This window comes from Lactuca virosa, chromosome 5 (assembly GCF_052849685.1).
Source record: "Lactuca virosa cultivar CGN04683 chromosome 5, Lactuca_virosa_CGN04683_v6, whole genome shotgun sequence".
NCBI classification, from domain to species: Eukaryota; Viridiplantae; Streptophyta; class Magnoliopsida; order Asterales; family Asteraceae; genus Lactuca; species Lactuca virosa.
In genome coordinates this window covers 280,078,776-280,100,275 of record NC_136430.1, presented here as the reverse complement: position 1 = coordinate 280,100,275, position 21,500 = coordinate 280,078,776, and the positions used below count along the sequence as shown (strand labels likewise).

Genomic DNA, 21,500 nt, shown 5'->3' with positions numbered 1-21,500 from the left:
TGCGATGTCTCAACTGTCCTGATAGCATAACGCAGGCCCTCATTCCGATCCCAATGACAATCCAAACCCTTGGAACGAAACTTCATCGCACAGTTTCTGCAACGTTGTACTGGATCCGAACCTGCTGGCCTTTCCATTACGGATCCACCTCTTGGGTCCCCGCCTGAAACCCTCCAAAAAATTCACCTGATCTAAACCTCTCTTATTGATGTACTCCTAATCAATCTTCCGTCCTCGGCTATGTGATCCATACCATTCAGGGTCTCGCACCCCGACACCCTCACCAGTTCAATTGCCAACAGCTTAACTACAGTAGTTGGAGCAACGTTTGCTCTAAGCCAACTATAAACTATTCCCAAGACATAGTTTCCAATCCCGAAAGTACAATAGAACCCGCAAATCAATTTGTGCCGTCCGATACAAGAGATCCAAGGCGAACTCAAAATCCTGGCAGTCCTTCCACTATCTGGATCACTACCGGAGCCGGGACCGAACCCTGGTCCTTCTCCTTGCGTGCTCATCCGTATTCTGCATAGCAGCTATTCCCACATTCCAATCATAATCAAGGATTCTCCTTCCCAGGATTCTTAGATTCTCCAAGACTCTCACTGATTCGAGTATGGATCATGTGCTTTCAGTAGTACGGGCCCATACTACCTTCCACACCTATCCATACTTTCCTCAACAATCCTCCCGAATCCTATAAGTCACCTACCCCATTGATGCACCGAACATCCGCTAAACAACAACATAATATCCACCGAAGAACATCCTAGCTCCCCCTAGACTCCCAATCTCACTAAACCGCCCCACTAACTCACTGGAGCACATACTAGGCTTTCCTAGGTTCCCAACCTCGCCCTGCCATCAGCTGCTGAAGAACTCCCCATGATGCCAACCATCTACCTCCTAGATATCGTCAAATCCACTTAGTAGCTGACTCCCATCACTTAAGAGTTCCACAAAGCACAAAGCAAGCAGCATTCGTGCAGTTGCACTCCGACCCAAATAACTGCCATAAAACATTCAGCCCACATATCGCAGCTCGCACTATCCACATCCATCAATCCTCACTGCCGGCTGCCTTATGCATGCAAATTATACACATAATAGGATCTACTAGACTGTCGAATAATAAACTCTACCCTAGGACCACAACCAGACAAGGAACAGGAAATAAGGCCAAATCAATTATTCCGAGGCTATAAGATCCTAACCGTATACAATTTTGAAAGCATACACATAGAAGTTACAAATACCAATTATCATTCTCATTCCAGCATGGCATCCAATATTCTCACGGCTACAAGCACCACATATCAGGCCGACCTATTGCTGACTACTCAGCACTAGCATGCAAGCCTACCAGCTCATACAACATATACAGGCATCTCCCCTAGCCCTAACTAGCATGCGATTCACAGATTCATAATCAAATCATACCAGATAACAAACATGGATATTCTGGGAAAACTTACTTGAGCTCGATTGATTACATGCACCACATCCTTTCTTGTCTTATAAATTCTTTACTTAAAAATATTTTTCTTTTGAAACTTTACAGATCCTCAGTTTGAGTTCAGACTCACCCGAAAGTATGTCCGAGTCCCTCAAACCAAGGCTCTGATACCAACTTGTAACGACCCAAAAATCAGAGGTAAAAATTTCATTTTTATTATAGCTAAAACATTGATACCATTTATTCCAAACATGTCACATCCTCATTAAGTAAAACATTTATAAGAGTTCGTCCCAAAATCATTCATTGCGGAATCATAGGTATGTGCACTGCGATCAATCCGAGCCCTTCATCTCCAAATCGATGAAACCTGAAACCAAAACTGTAAACTGTAAGCACAAAGCTTAGTGAGTCCCCCAGAGCATACCCCATACACACAATCCACATAACACATATTGTATTAGCTGTAAAAGCTATCTCTACCGTTAGCCACAAGGGCTATCTCTACCATCAGCCATAAAGGTTGTCTCTACCATCAGCCACAAAGGCTATCTCTACCGCATATCATGCATACATACATATCACACATCTCTACATAACAAGTATACTAATTATCATAAAATTAGCTAATTAAAGCTACACACATATCACATAAGCCATACATACATAAAACCTGTAAGAATGCCATGGGCTACCCCACATGGTCTTTACCTAGGACTGCCATGGGCTACCCCACATGGTCTTACATCCAATGCCATGGGCTCCCCCACATGGTCTTTACCTAGGAATGCCATGGGCTACCCCACATGGTCTTATATCCAATGCCACAGGCTCCCCCCGGGGGTCTTCCATGCAAAAACACACAATCACATATCATAACAAATCACGTATCATATCAAATCACATAATGAACAACACATATAACATAATCACATAATGGGGCGGCCTTGGTGCCTTAGACCCATAGGTATGGTGAGAAGACTCACCTCTCAAAGGCTGAACCGACAAACTGTAGTCGGATATATCCCACGCTGCTCCTCCCAAACTGTCTATAATCAATGAGTAAATACCTCAGCATAATCCCACAAATACCCCCAGGGTCAACCCTGGTTAAAGTCAAGGTCTATAGTCAAGGTCAACAATCCATATTGGCCTTGACTCGTCAAGTACAATCAGTCACTCCTCGGGTTCCCTACTTCACTCACCGACTCGCCGAGTCACTCGAGGGACTCGTCGAGTTCCTTGATGTTCACGGCCGTAAACTACCAACCGTACACCCGTGACCGTGAACCCTTGGCCGTAAACCTTTGGCCGTAAACCCTTGGCCGTAAACCCTCTCGACTCGCTGAGTCATCAGAGGGACTCGACGAGTTCTCACGTAATCGGTTCTTTCCAGTGGGATTTAAGGTTTCAAACTTCAGATCCAAACTCTCCTAGTGAAGATATCACGTAAAGTTGCAAACTTTACGTGCATGCATAGCCTCACAAGGCCATAACACCAAAACTAACCTTCAAACAAGGTTCTTATGCATGGAAAGGGAATGAGCTTAATAAAAGATGCAACTTTATGATATTTGGGGCCTAAGAAGGTCCAGATCTGGAACCTTATCCTTGTGATAGGTTAAGATCTAAGCTTGCTTCCATTTCCACAAAGTTGGTTACAACTCTCAAATGGAATTTATGCTTAAGGTAACAGATTCATACCTCAAATCAATGCCCAAGACGAACTAGATGCTAGATCTAGTGTTTTCCCCATGATACTTCTTCTTCAAGCTTGGAATCCTCCCTAAAATCTCAAGGATAAGCTCCCAATTGATCTTGCTTCACTCATAAGAGGGTTTGTGGCCGTAAACGTTCTTCTATGGTGCTAAGGGAGGCTACTGGGGCGGATAATGATGTTTATGTAGGGGGCAAACCCAAAATTTAGGGTTTTCTTTAAACAGCTTGGACTCGCCGAGTTGACCTTCGACTCGCCGAGTCGGTCCCGATCCGCGTTTCATGATCTCACGACCCTACTCGACGAGCTGACCTCCAACTCGCCGAGTCCATGCATAAATCCTTTCCAATCCAAACCAGGTGTTACAACAATCCTATTAGCTCACAGTACAACATGTCTGCTCTGCAATACTAAAATGAAAAATGATGTATTTTAGGAAACTGCCGCTCGAGCGCTGGTCGATTGTACACACTGCTTCTCTGGTTTTTTCCTCTTGTAAAAAGTCTTCATTTCTTGTTAACTTCTTAAAAATGCTCGAACCCTCAGTTTGAGTTTGGAGTCATGCAAAGGTTCATCCAAATCGCTCAAACCAGGGCTCTGATACCAAATTGTAACACCTCAAATTTTAGACCAAAATTTTCATTTTTAAAACTTCCAAAAACATAGTTTCACAACCAGATCAATTACAAGTCATCTCAAAGCCAAAAATATCATAGCTATCAGAGTACATAAAAGATCATGTCCTAGTAGTAAATTCCCATTGTGTATGAACAATCAGACATTCGCCTTCCCGCGGTCCAGTGAAGTACCTGCCACATACAAATCAACAGTTGTAATCACAAAGCTTAGCGAGTTCCGCAAGATACCACATATAACACAACCTAAGTAAACATCTATGGGTTATCTGCAACCCTAGGACTATCAGCAGTCCCCGTGAGCTAACAGCACACTCGTAAGGTTATCCGTAACCTGTGGTTGGCTATCAGCAGCCCCAGTCACAACAAATATCATATCAACACTTAACATAACATAACAGCTAGACCCAGCTGGTGGTGATATTACAACTAACCTACCATACATGTAAGAGTAAGTGAGGAGACTCACTGATACTGATGACATGAAAACCTAGCACCCGAACTGTTGGATCTAGACTCCGCCTGAAAATGATGCACAAAGGTGGAAAGTTTCTGGATCTCCAAGCTTGATGACACATTCTTCTTCTTCTCTAACCTTCTTCTTCATCTACAAGGCCAAGAATCACTCAAAACTTGCAAAATCACACACACAAGCCACACACACGAGATTAGGGTTTTAGATAGGGTTGGAGGCTGATAAGGGTGGCTAGAAATGAGACCATCATGTTCTATTTAAAGGGGACAAACGAATACTAGGGTTTGCATCTGAGCCTAGTACGCCCATCGTACTAAGGGGTACGCCCAACGTAATAGGTGGCCTCTGTGATTCTGCATGGTGCATGAGTACGCTGCGTGTACTCATGTGTATGCCCCACGTACTGACTTGCCAACCTTTCATATTTAGGGACTAATTTTTACATAATAAGGAAAGATTCAAGAATAATCATTGTACCTCATTTCGGGATGTTACACAACATTTGAGAATTAAGGAAATTAACACTCCTTTTTATTTAAATGTGAAACTTAATGTGAACTCTAATCGAGCTGTGGTTCAAGTGGAGTATGTAAATCGAAATGGTAGCATGATGTATGTTATACATTACACTTGATTTGGAATCACATTCACTTTAAGAAAACTAAGTTAATCTACTATCAAACCATGTATAGAACACTGGAAGGAAGTAGATGGAGTACTATAATACTTGAAAAGAGATAAGTACTCTTAAATTGATTACTAGAAGGGTATTTTGATGCCAACTAGACAGACCACTCCAATGATTCTAAATACACAAGTGTTTGGGTTTACACACTACCTAGAGGATCTATTTCTTAGGCACGAAAGATACTGACTTGTAGCTTACCCGATGATGGATGCCGAGTTTATTTCCTTAACAATATTAAGCAAAGAAAAAGAGTAGAATAGAGATCTACAACTATCTGTAGGATATTCCAATTCCATCTATTCTCATGTATAGTGACAATAAGATCACATTGTCTAAAGTATCCAATGTTGTATATAATGGGAAGTTAATGTGTATTGGTATTCAACACATTTATATGGGACAACTTTGAAAATTGTGGCTTCAAAATTATATATATATATATATATATATATATATATATATATATATATATATATATATATGTGTGTGTGTGTGTGTGTGTGAAGATAAGTAGGAAGTCGGCATATCTGTTGACCAAATCTCTGATGAGAGATTTGGTTGGAACTACTACAATAGACATGCGTTTAAAACCACGATATACTCGTTCAGTGATGGAAACCCAACTTGAAATTAATGTTACTACTTCTTAATTTTAAAAGGGAAATAACAAAGTTACTAAAGATAAAAGTTACTATCAATATTGATAGATGCATGTGAGGTAATCGTTGCTGAGAAGAAGGTCAAGTTAAAAATATTAACCAAACTTTAGAGACATATAAGCAATGAATATGCTGAAAAACTTTTCTTATATGATCTAGAGGTGGTGGTGCCTCAAATGAATATTAGTGGTTTATCTTCTAGAGGTTCATGAAAAGGGTTTATAGCGTATGTTCATATTCATGTTTAGTGAGAATACAAAGATAGCAGGTGATGTGGAGGCATAAACTAAAGAGGTCACAGAGTTATTGGTTTAAAACTATATGATACCATTGAATCAACCTCTTCTTGTTTCACAATATTAAACTAGGGTTTAATCTTCATGACACCTAAGTGACATCATCAGTCTAAGTGAAAGGAAACTTGCCAGCTTGGTGGGGAATTGTTGGAAATTTAAGGGATAAAATGCAAGTTGGGATTTCCCTTTTTCCCATATAGGCGGGGAAAGAATTTTAAGTTGGATTTTAAGGTATTCTTTGAACTTAGCCATAAAAGGATTTAGTGCATAAAAGGATGTGCCAAGCACCGACAAGCACTAAATTGGGTCGTGTACACGAGATGTGATGTTTGCAAAATGTATGATTTACATGCACTTTATACTTCATATGACCACATAATTGCTATGAACTAATGAGCTTTTCTTTTTAACCAAGTTCGATCAAATTAGGTCAGTTCACCCCATCAACGTTGACTACACGGTGACTAATTGGGCAAGGTCCATGAACCTTCTAGAGACCTTTATGAAAACGCACTGACTTCATGCATAAGCATCATGTAAAAGCACATGCTACGTGATAACGTGTGAGAGGAACGAGGACTTCATCGAGCCAAAGTTGTTTGGAGAATTATATGGTTTCCACCACTATAAATACAACCTTCTTGGAATCATATTGCACACACAAAAAATCGAGGTCTTTTTCGCTCTCTCATCTCTCTGAAAATTCAGATAGAAGTTTGTTCTCGATTCCCGATTTGTGAGTATTCACTTTTCATTTATTAGTTCTTCCGTAGCTATTGGAATAAACAATTATTTACATTAAATTCTGGGGGATTATGTTGACACTTACAAGATATTAAGCATGCAAATCATTTGTAGGACATACGTTATTCAATGCAATTGTTACCGGTTAAGAATCTACAATCTACATGTTAGTTTTACGTTTATTTTTTGTTTCTAGTTCTTCTTTTATCAAGACACTCTCTTTCTACTTTTTTTATAATCAAATATGATCTATCTTATTTTTGGACGAAACTTAACAAATAATAATAATAATAATAATAATAATAATAATAATAATAATTAGATTTATAATTTGTGATGAGGCTTGAAGTTTAATTCTCCATATTAAATTGTTAGATTGTCTCTATTTGTTATAACTATTCCTTATTTAATCACCAATATTAATTATTGAGTTCTTTGTTATTTAATCATCAATATTAATTATTGAGTTGTTTTGTTGATATTTTGACGTTTCGATAGTCAGTTCACGGTATTAATTATCGGATTGTTAAATTATTTTTTTGAAATTCAATATGGGGAAATAGAGTTTTTTCTTTGTGTTCAATCGTGATATTATTTGTATTTGTTTTGTGCAATATTTTGATAAACCAGTGCCAGATTTGTTTTTTGGAATTTTCTCTATCTATCTTTATCTATCCTAATAAAGAAAACCTAAAAGTGTTACATGTCATTTTTCTATCTTCATTTTTTGACACGTGATATTTTTCTATAATTTCTATCATTTCTAAATTTCTTTGGTAACCAATACATTTCAATTCAAATTTTGAGAATAAAATATCATATTTAAATAACATTTTCGAAATATAAATAATATCAATCTTTTAAAAAACTAATTAAATCTCTTAGATGTTAATGTATTTCAAGAAATCAAGGATACATTCTCTTAATTACTTTCTTTAAGGATAATGACTTGATAAGGTAAGATATTTTTTGAAATGTACACATTTAGTCTTTATTTTTTTTTTTTGTAAAATAAACCCTTATACTTTATTATTTGTAACAATGCAATCCTTGTGACCGACTATACCCGGTATACCGGTCATATACGAATTTTCTTTTAGGGAAAATGACTTGATAGGGTAAGATACTTTTTGAATTGTACACATTTAGTCCTTATTCTTTTTTTTTGTAAAATAAATCCTTATACTTTATTAATATGTACACATTAGGTCATTTTCACCGGATTCTACAGGTTTTGCTGATGTGGAAGCACAAGTGGCACTAAATAGCAATTAATTAGCTTAGTCATCGGAGGTGGGTGATCCTCCAGCAACAAGAAAAGGGCGGCGACCCTTCTCTTTCTCGTCTCTCTTCCTTCCGGTCGAACATCAACAGCCAAACACCCTTTACCTGTTGTGTTTCTCCGATATGTCTCTCTTTGCCTCCATCTTTGAGATATGTTGTCAGAAAAAGAAGAAAGAATCGACGAGGGGGCTACCAGAGCAGCTCCTCGCCGCCAACTACCGTCTCTACTTCCTCCTGCCTCCCCCTTCGACCTTGTTGTTTTTGCCATCATTCCTCCTTGCTACTAGTGATGTGTAGGAACACACAAAGGAGTCGCCGGAGATCGGGGTTCTCCCTCTTTTTCATGATGAATAAAAGTTGGAAAAATCTCGTTGTGGATATGTGGATGCCACCTGGGTATTTCATTTCAACAAAATAAAAGAAAGGGAAAATGACTTGATAGGGTAAGATACTTTTTGAAATGTACACATTTAGTCCTTATTCTTTTTTTTGTAAAATAAACCCTTCCACGTCAGCAAAACCTGTAGAATCCGGTGAAAAGGACCTAATGTGTACATATTAATAAAGTATAAGGGTTTATTTTACAAAAAAAAGAATAAGGACTAAATGTATACATTTCAAAAAGTATTTTACCCCATCAAATCATTATCCCCTTTCTTTATTATTATTTTTTTGTCAATATAATAATTTTAAACATATCTACTTAGGTTTACATGAATTATAACATAATATATTAATATATAGGAGAAAAATTACCTAAACTAAATGTATTATCAATCAGTTTTTATTTCGAAAAATATATTGTAAAATCCTTTAAAATCAACGTGAAAGAGCTTAAAGTATAAAGTCTGTAATCAAACAAAAATATTTACTTATGAGTTGGTTTATATTTTACAAATCATTTCTTTTGTTTGATTATAAACTTATAATATATGTCCTTTCAATGTTAGGAGATTCGCCGAAAGTATATTCCATTTACGTGTAGTTTGCCATTAAAGAATAATAAACAAAGAAAATATATATTCATCAATCTTGACTCGTCAACCAATAGCATATATAATTTGACACCTATTAAATCAAATACTGTGTGGTTATTTATTATATTCATCAATCTTGACTCGTCAACCAATAGCATATATAATTTGACACCTATTAAATCAAATACTGTGTGGTTATTTTTAATAAAGCATTGATGGTCGAAAGCAAAAAAAAAAAACATGATGCCATGGTTGATGTATATAAAGGATGTCATTCATTAACTCAACTTGCATTCCTAGATATAGAAAGTTCCAATTTTGTGTGAGCCATGAGTTCTGCAAAAGGTCTCAACACTCTTACACAGATCAAAACCACCATCAACGATGGTCTAAGATTGAAGGAAGAAGATCAACCTCTGAGCCCTATGTCAAGATTGTTCCATGAGCCTGGTTCCAATGTCTACATCATAACCATGATGGGGTGCAAGACCAAGATCAACCCTGCTGTCGTCAAACAAAATCTTGTTCATTCTCTCCTTCGACATCCTAGGTTCTCAAGCCTGCAGGTATAAATATAACCTTGAAACCACACCATCAAAAGTTGAAACTGTTGTCGCTCATGGTTCACGTCCATGATGTGATAATTTGTCTCACATGGGTTATGAACTAATGAACTCTATTTAAGTTGCGTATAGTAGTTTCAAGTTGAGTTGGAGGTTTGTGCATCAATAGGTTATTTTGTTATTTTTATGTTTACAAATAAAAACCTATATCAATATACAATTACAATGCGTTGGGTTTATATTTTTAGGGCTTTACGTTAGAAAAACAAAACAATTTACCAAAATTTATATATTTTTATTTTTATGTTCTACATATAAAACTAAGAAATCTTTTATATATATATATATATATATATATATATATATAAGATTTCTTAGTTTTATATGTAGAACATAAAAATAAAAATATATAAATTTTGGTAAATTGTTTTGTTTTTCTAAGGTAAAGCCCTAAAAATAATATATATATATATATATATATATATATATATATATATATATATATATATATATATATATATATATATATAATGTGCACACGCAAAACAACAGCGATAAATAGTTATTTTTTGACGGATATTTTTTTATGGGAAAATAATTATTAGATTTTGTTATTAGTTATTATGTAATAAGAAAAATGACAATTTTTAATTAAAATATTTATGTTTAGAACTTATATTTATATTGTATGTTTCTACATTTGATGTAAATTAATTATTATATGTATCAAGTTTAAGAAATATATAAATTAACTTATATTGATGAATTTAATATTTTAAAATTATTTTTTTGCTCCAAGTTAATTTTTTAATAACCTTCCTTAAAAAGATGTTTACTTTTTTGCCACATTATTAATTTAGTGGAGTAGTTAATAAGTTATTTTCGTGATTTTACAAACATAAATATGAAATGCTTGAAAATAACAAATATTGAAAAACAAATTAATTTCCATTTTATTTATATTACAGAATTGTTTCTTATGAATATTTGGTTGAATTTATTTTCTGGTGTACCAAATAGTGGAATCAGATCTGGTTTCCATTTAAATTCTTTTTCCCCATATTTCCATTCTACATGTAATTATGAAAAATTGTTGTGGGGGTTATCTTTCTTACTTGAACTGTTGAACATGTCAAAATGTATGTGTGCCCGTATGTGTTTCAAACAACAACAATTATATGAGTGAAAAGTGAAAACAATTCATTGCAATCCTTTTTCGTTTAACTTAAAAGAATATCAATGTGTAACAAATAAAAACAATTCATTGCAATCCTTATTCAAACGTGATAATAAAATGTGATAACTAATTCTACTGTTTTCTGGGAAGTTATTTTCGTTTCTAAACTCTTGCCTTCTTATCGATTTTCAGGTCATCGACAAAGAAACCGGAAGCTTCATATGGGTTCCAACAAACGTGAACATTGACAACCATGTTATAGTCCCAAAAATAGAACCGAATATTGCATTCCCAGAAAAATTTGTCGATGACTACATCTCAAACCTTAGCAAATCTCCCATCGAGAGTTCAAAGCCTTTATGGGATCTCCACCTTCTTGACATCAAGACAACCAATGATGAAGGGACCGGTGTTTTTCGCTTCCATCATTCCTTAGGTGATGGTTTGTCTTTGATGACACTTTTTCTTGCTTGTACACGAAAATCATCGGATCCGGATGCTTTGCCAACACTTCCCGTCTACAAAGAATCTAGTTACATCAAATTTTCTACTGTCCGGTCGGTGCTAGAAATGTTTTGGAACTCCTTTGTTTCCGTTGTGATGTTTGTGTTCACCGTGTTTTTCCTTAAAGACACTGAAACACCACTGAAAGGCCCTTTAGGCGTAGAGAATAGACCTAGACGTTTTGTTCGCAAGAGCGTGAACTTATCTGACATTAAGGTGGTGAAGAAGGTCATGGATGTGGTAAGTTAATTTGTTTTTTGTTAGGGTTTATTTCATTGTTTTATATGCAATAAACGCAGTGAAACAATGCAGCGTGATTTGACAAATATATATATTTAAAAAAATCACGTCGATTTGTATATTTGACAAATATATGAAAATAATATTTAAAAAAAACTTTCGGGTTTTTGCCTTTTTTTTTTTTTTCGTATTTCAGATTTTTTAATTTTTTTTTTATCTCTAAGATGAGTGGTTGAGATCGTGTCCTCATGTCTCACAAAATTAACATGGTCTCGACCGAATATATATATATATATATATATATATATATATATATATATATATATATATATATATATATATAGAGAGAGAGAGAGAGAGAGAGGTTCATGTGAGACCATCATATTTTGTGAGATATGGGGACGAAATTCTAGCAATTCATTTTGAATATAAAATAAATATATTTTTAAAATAAAAAAATTACCGTTTTTTTTCAAAATGTACGTGAAATATTTAATAGAATATTATACTGTAAATATATTCAAATCGAATTTTTAGAATGTTTAAATATTCTTTTAGAATATTAAACTATAAATATTCAAAAAATACTAATAGAATATTAAAATATTCTAATAAATTTAACAATTCAAATAGAATATTAGAATATTTTAACATATTTTCCAATTTTAGTAGAATATTAGAATATTCTAACATTGTAAAAATTCGAATTGATTATTTATAATGTAATATTCTATTAGAATATTTCACTTATATTTCGAAAAAACGGTGATATTTTTTTAATTTTTTTGTTTGTTTTTTAATTATTTTTGGATAAATTAAATAACGAAAATAATATTTAGAAAAGAATTTTTGGATTTTTCTTTTTATTTTGCAATTTATAAATTTTTTTTTTTTTTTTATTTTTGATCTCCAAGATGAGTGGTTAGGATATATATATATATATATATATATATATATATATATATATATATATATATATATATATATATATATATATATTGTCACAAATTTTTTTTTACCAATGTAATAGATAGACAACAAAACATTATGCTGGAAAAAGAGTCTCATGTGACAGTCTTATAATGAAAAAGCTAAGGGTATGTTTGGTTGTGAAAAACTATTTTTATTTTCCAAGAAAAAGTTTTTCAGAAAATAGAGTTGAGTTTTCAGTTTCAGTTTTCAATAAAAAATTTAGAAAATATGTTTTGATGGAAACGGTAGAGTTTTCGTTTTCCATCTTAGGAATTTAGAAATTTTGAAAAACTGTATAAATCATTTTTCTAATTACATACAATTTGGAAAACAGAATTTTTTTGATTTTCTTGGAAAAATTTGGAAAACTGAATCAACCAAATGCGTTTTCAAAATTTTCGTTTTTATTTAATAATTTTCATAGAAAACTAAAATCTCACAAATTTTCACAACCAAAAACACTCTAAGGATTTTCACAAAAATGACCACATGGATGTTATGGTGATCAAGCATTTTTTTTTTTTCTCCTTAAAATGACCACCAAGTCCTAAATAGGCCCATTTTTTGATTATGAAGTAACATTTTAGCAAATAATTTGAATTTTTCTCTCATTTGCATCTAGACTTTGAAACCAAAAATGTTCTTTTCGGTACTTCAAAATGTTTTGCTTCAGCATAATTTAAAACCACAAAGCTCTCTTGTAATATCATTTGAGCTACAGATCGGTGTATTAGCGCATTTGAGTCATGGATTAAACAAAAATAACAATTTTAAAACTCAAAGAACAACTCTGAAATGTATATTTTTGCCTGGATTGTCTATGTCTATTATTTTTCTCTAAACTATCTATTTTTTGTCCGATATGTCTTCTCTAAAATAAGGTTTATTATTATTATTATTATTATTATTATTATTATTATTATTATTATTATAAAATATGTTTGATATCATAAAATCTTGATATGAAACAAATAAAAGGAATTTTAAATACAATATTTCTAACTTGATGGCCATTTTGGTAAATAGTGAAAAACTTGGTGGTTATCTTTAATTTTAAAAAACAATGTGATCAGTTTTAATATTCCCAAAAATAATAATTTTAAATAATAGAAATAATATTGAGATTGACATCTATATTTATGTAATGGATGCCACTTATGTTGCAGACATTGAATGATGTAGTGCTTGGAGTCACTCAAGCAGGTTTATCACGCTATCTGAATCGTAGATACAGTAAGTGTATTTGCATCTATATCTCTATCTTTCAAAATTTGCATCTATATCTCTATCTTTCATGCTATATCAGAATCGTAGATACAATAACTTTATTGGAGTCACTAGGCAAATTCTGAAGACGAACTAGTTTTATTTAGTGGTTATACTAAATCCAAATACCATTTTCAGGTGAAAACATGAATCTTAATGGGTCAGATCATCTTAAGAAAAACGACTTCATTCCAAAAAATATTCGCCTTCGTGCCACGTTCTTTTTTAACCTAAGACCAACCACTCGGATCGATGTGAGTTCATCTAATTTCCATCTTAATCAATAAACAGATTCAAAAATCATAGTCTTAATTATGTGAACAAATCAAATATCATTATAGTTAACTTTTTTCTACTTATCATCGGCGAATGTGTAGACTTTTGTCGAAACAATGAAAACGGGGAAGATGGGTAGATGGGGAAACCAGATCGGTTATGTGCTCCTCCCGTTTGCAATCGGACTAAAAACAGACCCCTTGGATTATGTAAAAGAAGCTAAGGCAGTCATCGATCGAAAGAAAGCCTCTTTAGAGCCTTTATACACTTACTTTGTTGTTTATTTGGTCCTCAAGTTATTTGGCATTAAGGTACATGCATCACCTCACAATGAAAAAAGTAAACAATTATTAGGTTTTGTTTAGTGACTATATATATGAAATGTTACTTTTACGATATTAAAACCAAAAAATTACTATTTTAGTTATGACGGTGAACAATGGAGGATCCACATTACCCCAAGGGGCTTGTAGACCCACTTATTTCTGATCTTTAACCCAAATTTATTGTAAAAATAAAAAATGATGGTGAACAATGGTGGATCTATACTACCCCAAAAGGTGTGTGGAGCTAGATTTTCTATAAAAATAAAAATATATTTAAAAATTAAAGGATTTGTGTAAAACTTTTGCACTAAATAAATTCTCAAAAATTGGGTTAGCAAAATTTTAATTACATTACAGACCAAGTTAGAAAGTGCTTTTTTTTCGGATCTGCTACTAATGTGAATCTGAGGTTGGTGCAGGCGGTAGGGAAACTAAACCATAAGGTTTTCTTTAACACAACCTTGTGGTTCACTAATGTGCCCGGACCACAAGAAGAAGTCACGTTTTATGGGCATGAAATCACTTACATTGCTCCTAGTTGTTATGGACAACCTAATGTAAGTATTCATATACAAATATATGTACATATATTCAAACTATTTTAGTAAACCATCTTTTGAGTTATCAGATCATCAATGTATCGAATGTGTTGTGACTGAACATTCGTACATGAATATGTATGTTCATTTATGAACATTACAAAATATAGATGATCTAGCGGCTTAGGTGATGGGTTTGTGGTTTGCTCAAAGAGTTTGGTTCTCTTTATCTCTGTGTGTATAGCATGTCTAGATGGGTATCTTAGTATATTGCCCTAGAAAACATAGCGAAATGATTATTACCAATATACCTTTTCTAATGATAGCCTAAAATGGACATATTTTCAAACGATTTCTATTAGGTAGCATATATTCATATTCAATACTTGGGAACTTATTTTATGAGATCGGATTACCAAAATATAATTTGACTTTTTCTAACTACTCCCTTATTTTATAACCAAAATTATATGATTATGTATTTTATGAAGGCAAAAATAGAGGAATCTTATGAATCTAAGTATCTATTATCTTTAATAATTACCATCATATATATTATATGTAGCTTGACATTTTTCCTGCGTACAAAAATTAAAACTTACCAATTTTTGTAAGATCCAATGTATACACTAGGATCTTGATGTTTTAAAAGAAAAAGGTAGACATAAAATCTTATCTTACTTGCAGGAAAAGATTGCAATAGATACATTACATGCTATTAAGTTACAAATTAAATTACACCATTTACCCATTGATCATAATAATTATATAAATTTATTACTTCGAGTTATATTATTAAGGGATAATTACATGTTTAGGTAATGGTAACGAACTTTCGTTTTTCTTCACATTTAGTTGCTATTTTTGTACGAACATATTTTTTTTGTTTAAAAAATATTATTACTAACAGTTATTACAAGCAATAAAGTTATTGTTTAAACAACAAAAATAAGTTCACTATAAAGTATATACATAAAAAGGAAACTATATACACAAAAAAGAAAATGACTACATGTAAAAGAAAAATAAATTTTGTTACCTCATAATTCATTATCCCTTCTTAATTTTTCATTTTATTTTTATTCAAAGAATCTATTAATTTGTAAAATATTCATTTTTATAAAATTTTATTTCACAAATCTATTCTTAAACTCTTTCTTATGTTGATAAAAAAAATACTTGACCATTAGAACACGACTTACCAACCATCGTAATTATAATAAATATAAATTATTTTGATAGTCATTTAAAAATTATCTTTACTTGCAACTTCAATTATTTTTAAGCTTTCACAAAATATGCCAAGTGGATAGGAATATCAAATACTTGCACATATATTTGAGTGATACACAAAGTTCTAAAAGAGAAAAAAAATACTTATTAATTAATTATTAAAATAATTTTCATTAATTTATATATATATATATATATATATATATATATATATATATATATATATATATATATATATATATATATATATATATATATATATAAACTTATGTTTGTACAAATGTTTGATTTTATATCCATTTGACGTTTTCATATGTAAAATTTTGGAAAAGATTGAAGTTTAAAATTAAGATAATATTTGAATGATCATCTATATAATGATAAGTCATATTTTAATGTTTACTTATTTTTCATAAGATAAGAAAAAGATCTAAAAATAGATTTACAAAATAAAAAAATTTAAAAATAAAATTTTACAAATTAATTGATTTTTTATTTAAGTTAAAATGAACGATTAAAAAGGAAAATGAATTTGAGATAATAAAATATAACTTTTATTCATATTTAGTCTTTTTTTTACATAATTTACCAACGAACTTATTTTTTGTGTTAAAAAAAATACCATTATGACATTCAATAATCAGTTGTAAATATTTTTTGAAAAAAAAGTTCTCTTATAAATGGTGTATACAAAAGGAAAGTGACATAATGTAAACAAATTTGAAGTTCATTACTGTCACGAGTCATTAAAATATCTATTTTTTTTCTTTATGAAATGGTATTTGAGACATACGAAATAATCAAATATTTATATTAAGAGTATATTAAATGTAACATAAAAAAAATTCTATATACCATTATCAACTAAATATATTTTAAACTAAACTTTTAGTAACTTCCATAAGAGAAATAACAAAAGTATCATTGCAGGCATTAATGATTCATATACTAAGTTATATGGATAAATTGACGTTTATCATATCAGCAGATGAAGAAACCATACCAGACCCTGAAAGGCTATGTGATGACCTTGAGGAATCCCTTTACCTCATCAAGACTTCCGCTTTAGCATCAGAGAATGCCAAGAACAAGTAGATAAAAAGAGAATGATGATGTACACTTCATCGTATTTCATCAAAACAAAAAGATGTCATTTTAATATTATGTTTGTGATATTAGAGTATTTTTGGTAGAGTGCCTGTAGGAAACTAGATTTTTGAGCTTTTATGTTTTAAAATGTTATTATGTGTTAAAGGGGATTTTGGTCCTTGTGGTAATATTAGACTTGTAGAACGTCAATCGATGTCTCTCACGTATTCATTTGATGTTTTGAAGTAATGAAATACGTTATGTTGATTTGAGAATGGATTGGAATTGATAGATATAAGTTTGGGGTTGAATTGTATTGAAAATGGAATGGAAAAGTTGTTTCCAGGTCCACCACGACATGGTGAGAGGTTTGTCGCGGCGTGGTGGGTGAGGCGGTGATTTGGGTGTTTTTCCATCGTAAGTCGTAGACAATGTACTTTACTCCACGGCATAGCATATGGGTGTTGTGATGTGGTGGCCAAAGTAGGTTGCTATCATAGATTTCTAGGACAATGTGAAAGGAAGTCGATCGCAGGATCATCTAAGCCAGAACAACACGGTGAGGGTAAGAACGCGGCATGGTTTCGAGGTAGATCAAATGATCGGATAGAGTTTATTTTCTCAAAAACGCACACTCGAACACTCTAGATCATACCTCCGATGATTTAAAGGTTGAAGAAGGTTAAAGAGACGATCAAGCCTTTTTGTGGAAAGGTTTAGGCTTCTAAAGCTCCTAAGATAATCATCTTGTCCATTTTCAAGCTTTTTAGGGCTTTAATGGTGGTTTATGAGTTTGAGCTTGTTATGCAAGATTTCTTCCAATAAACTTGTTATTAATGGTTAACCAAGTGTTTGGAAGCTTAATACTTGGTTTTTATGGAGATTCAATGGTTAAATTCTTGTTTTGATCATTAGGGTTTGAAACCCTAGAAATGGAAAATGTGAAGTGGCTTGTTATTCCACTATAAGAGGTGAGTTGTACTATACTTTTAGAGTATGATAATGTGAAGTAGATTCATGTTAAAGCATGTATCGATATGTATGTAAATGTAGATGACATCATTATTAGATTGTAATATCTTGGATAAAATATGTTATGTGAATGTTATGTTTTTATGATGTTCTGTGCATATGTATGTAATGAGTGGAATAAGGGATCCCTAGGGAAGAGAGTACTTAGAGTGCTACAAGGAAATGTTAAAGATGATGGAGACTAGTTAATTATCTACCATTAATGTATAAATGTATGTTCACTTATGTGACTAGCTAGATATGTGAATTATGTGACTAAATGTATTATTATATTGTATGATTGTTAAATTATAACTCACCAAACTTATGGTTTGATAGATATTGTTTCCATGTGTTTACACGTTCATGTAGCAAGCCTTAGAGAGAGTGGCTTAGAAGCATCACGGACATTGAACCAAACTTTTGTTTTATGTTTTATCCTTGTTACTCTAATTTTGGTTAGGATATGAGTTGGTAACACGCGTTAATGTTTCTTTCTAGGGATAATTTTAAAATTTTTTGAAACTATGGCTTTTGTGATGATGTGTAAACTTTGATATTTCCCATAACTTAAATATTAAATCTTTAAGAAAAATATGGGTTGTTACAATTTATATCAGAGCCATAGTTTGATCGAATTAGGTTGGACTGTCATTACCTAGGCTAAACTATGTGAGATAAAGAAAGAACCAGAGTGTTTTAGGATCTTCACCTTGTGTATTTTTATGAATTTTAAGAATTGCATGAATTAATATCTTCATGCTAGTGGTTTATGGTTTCATAATGGTTCGTACTAGAAGCGGTGTAGATCTGCACGAGGGCGAAGCGAATTTTGTGCCAAGATGGAAGCCCCAACCAATTACCATGGAAGCTATTAAGAGGCTTCTTGAGGAGTTGAAAGAAGAAAATCGTCAAGAGATGAAATGATTGATTGATACTCGTTTGGGAACACCAGTAATCCAATATGTTGCACCGTCTGCTGCGGGTCCACAATCTGTTGGGGGTGCACTGTCTTTTATTGGTGCGTAATATGTTGTGGGTTTATCCCAAAATCAAGGGTCCTCTCTTGCTCCATGTCCTCCAGTAAGCTCAATGAAAGGATGGTCTTTCAAGTCGTTTATGGCATTCAAGCCGACTGGATATGAAGGAATTCGTGATCTAAAAGTGACTATGAAATGGATCACTAAAACAAATCGAGTTCTTAGAGCTAGTGGGTGTTGGGATGATCAGAAAGTTACCAATTCTTCGCAAGTGCTTAGGGGTCAAGCCCTAATTTGGTGGGAAAGAGTATACCAAACCTTGGGAGATGATGCTGAAGAAAATATGTTATGGGATGAGTTTGTTAAGCGAATAAAATCGACGTACTGTGGATAACTGACTGTGGAGCAGTATGCAAAAGCGTTTTCTGATAGGATGTTGTTCATTTGGGGAAATTCTCCTAACTGAGAGAGATCATATTATCCAGTTTACGAAGGATTTTCTTGTTGACTATGAGGTAGAAGTGAGGAAGATGATACCCTGGATGATGTCGTTGTGGCTGGTCAAAATATGGATGATATGATTTTTAGGATTACTAGAGAGAAGAACACGGTAGGAGAGAAAAGGTCTCAAGTGGAGCAAGGCGGTTCCAAGAAAAAAAGTCGAGTATCTAATGGGAATTCAAAGAAATGGGAGATTCCGACAAGAAGAAAGTGTGGAAAGTTGTATTAGTGTGAGTGCAAGTTTGGTAGCAAGTCAAGCTACAAGTGTGGTGATCTCAACCACAAGTCTTTCGAGTGCAAGAAGGAGATCCGAGATGTGGAGTGTTACTCCTACCATGAAAAATTACACATCAACACTACTTTACAAAAGAGAAAGAATGAGACGGTGAATCCGAGTGCAAGTAAGAAGGCGGAATCGACAAAGGTTAAAGATCATGCTTTAAAGCTGGCGGCCGATGAGCCGAAGGAAGCACATGGAATGGTTTTAGGTACAATACTTGGGAACGCCTTTTCTGCAAGTGTTTTGTTTGATTCGAGTGCTGATTATTCGTTTGTATCCCATGAATTTAGAAAGAAATTTAGTAATCCTTTAGTGTCATTAAAAGAAAGTTATGTGATGAAGTAGCTTCTGACGAGCATGTTATTATAGGTCACGACTATCATGATTGCTGTGTATAAATAGATAGAGAAAAGTTTGAAATGATCCTATTGCCGATTGGAGTCAGAGGGTTCAATGTAATTCTTGGGATTGCTTGGATCGAGAATATTCATGCATAAATTCCATTCAATAGTAAGTTAGTGTCGATTAAAGCACCAAATGGAAGAAAGATAATCATATGCGGGAAGAGAAATCGGCAAATGCAAAGTTTGATCACAATAATTAAAGCTCATAAGTGTGTAAGAAAAGGTTGTGAGTCATTTTTGGCGCACGAGCTTAATTCGATAAAGGAGAAGAGGAAGTTAGAAGATGTGAAAGAAATTAGAGATTTTATGGAGGTTTTTCTCGAAGAGATGCCCGGTTTGCTACCAAAAAGACAAGTAGAGTTTAGCATTGATTTAGTTACTGGTGCTTGCCCGATCACAAAATCTCTGTATCAATTATCTTCTTCAAAACAGTAAGAGTTGATGTCTCAAATTCAAGATTTGTTGGATAAAGGGTTCATCCGTCCGAGTTCATCACTATGGGGTGCTCCGATGTTATTCGTGAGGAAGAAAGACGGTTCAATGTGGATATGTATAGATTATTGAAAGGTCAACAAGGTTACTATTAAGAATAGGTACCCATTGCCGAGAATAGTTGATCTGTTAGATCAATTGCAAGGAGCGATTATTTTTCAAAGATCAATATTCATTTTAGATATTATCAATTTTGGGTTAAAGGAAGTGATGTTGAGAAGACGACGTTTAGAACCCGATATGGTTATTATGAATTCTTTGTGATGTTGTTTGGTGTTACAAATGCTCCTACTGTATTCATGGATCTCATGAATAGAGTTTGTAGACCATTCCTTGATAAGTCGATTATTGTTTTTATCGATGGTATTCTCATTTATTTGAATACCATAGAAAAGCATGAGAAGCATCTCTGCGAAGTGTTGAAACTTTTGGGAGATGAGAATTTGTATGCTAATTTTTTGAAGTGCGAATTTTGGCTTCCAAAAGTTTAGTTCCTTGGGAATATCGTTTCTCTTGTCGGAATTATGGTAGATCCCGTGAAGATTGAAGGAGTTGCGAAATGGGAACCTTCAAACACACCTACCAAAGTCCCTAGTTTTCTTGGTATATTCGGATATTACCATCGTTTTATCCAAGATTTCTCCCATATCGCTAGTTTCCTTAATAAGTTGATAGGAAAAGCGGTGAAGTTTGTTTGGGGACAAGATCAAGAA

At 33.2% G+C, this 21,500-nt stretch overlaps 1 protein-coding gene across 3 annotated transcripts; it reads left to right on the top strand.

The window, feature by feature from the left end:
* The first annotated feature begins 9,155 nt into the window (after nucleotides 1-9,155).
* LOC145115643 (wax ester synthase/diacylglycerol acyltransferase 11-like) lies at nucleotides 9,156-17,520 on the top strand. Of its 3 annotated transcripts, none has more exons than XM_079051987.1 (7): nucleotides 9,156-9,500; nucleotides 10,867-11,418; nucleotides 13,557-13,623; nucleotides 13,795-13,910; nucleotides 14,034-14,243; nucleotides 14,678-14,815; nucleotides 17,016-17,520. In XM_079051987.1, the coding sequence occupies exons 1-7, from the start codon at nucleotides 9,264-9,266 to the stop codon at nucleotides 17,097-17,099; spliced, it is 1,404 nt and encodes a 467-aa protein (XP_078908113.1). In that variant the 5' UTR covers nucleotides 9,156-9,263; the 3' UTR covers nucleotides 17,100-17,520. The 3 variants fall into 3 exon arrangements, with proteins under 3 accessions (XP_078908113.1, XP_078908114.1, XP_078908112.1); XM_079051988.1 differs by having other exon boundaries at nucleotides 9,157-9,500; nucleotides 17,019-17,517; XM_079051986.1 differs by having other exon boundaries at nucleotides 9,157-9,500; nucleotides 16,961-17,511.
* Nucleotides 17,521-21,500: the final 3,980 nt, after the last annotated feature.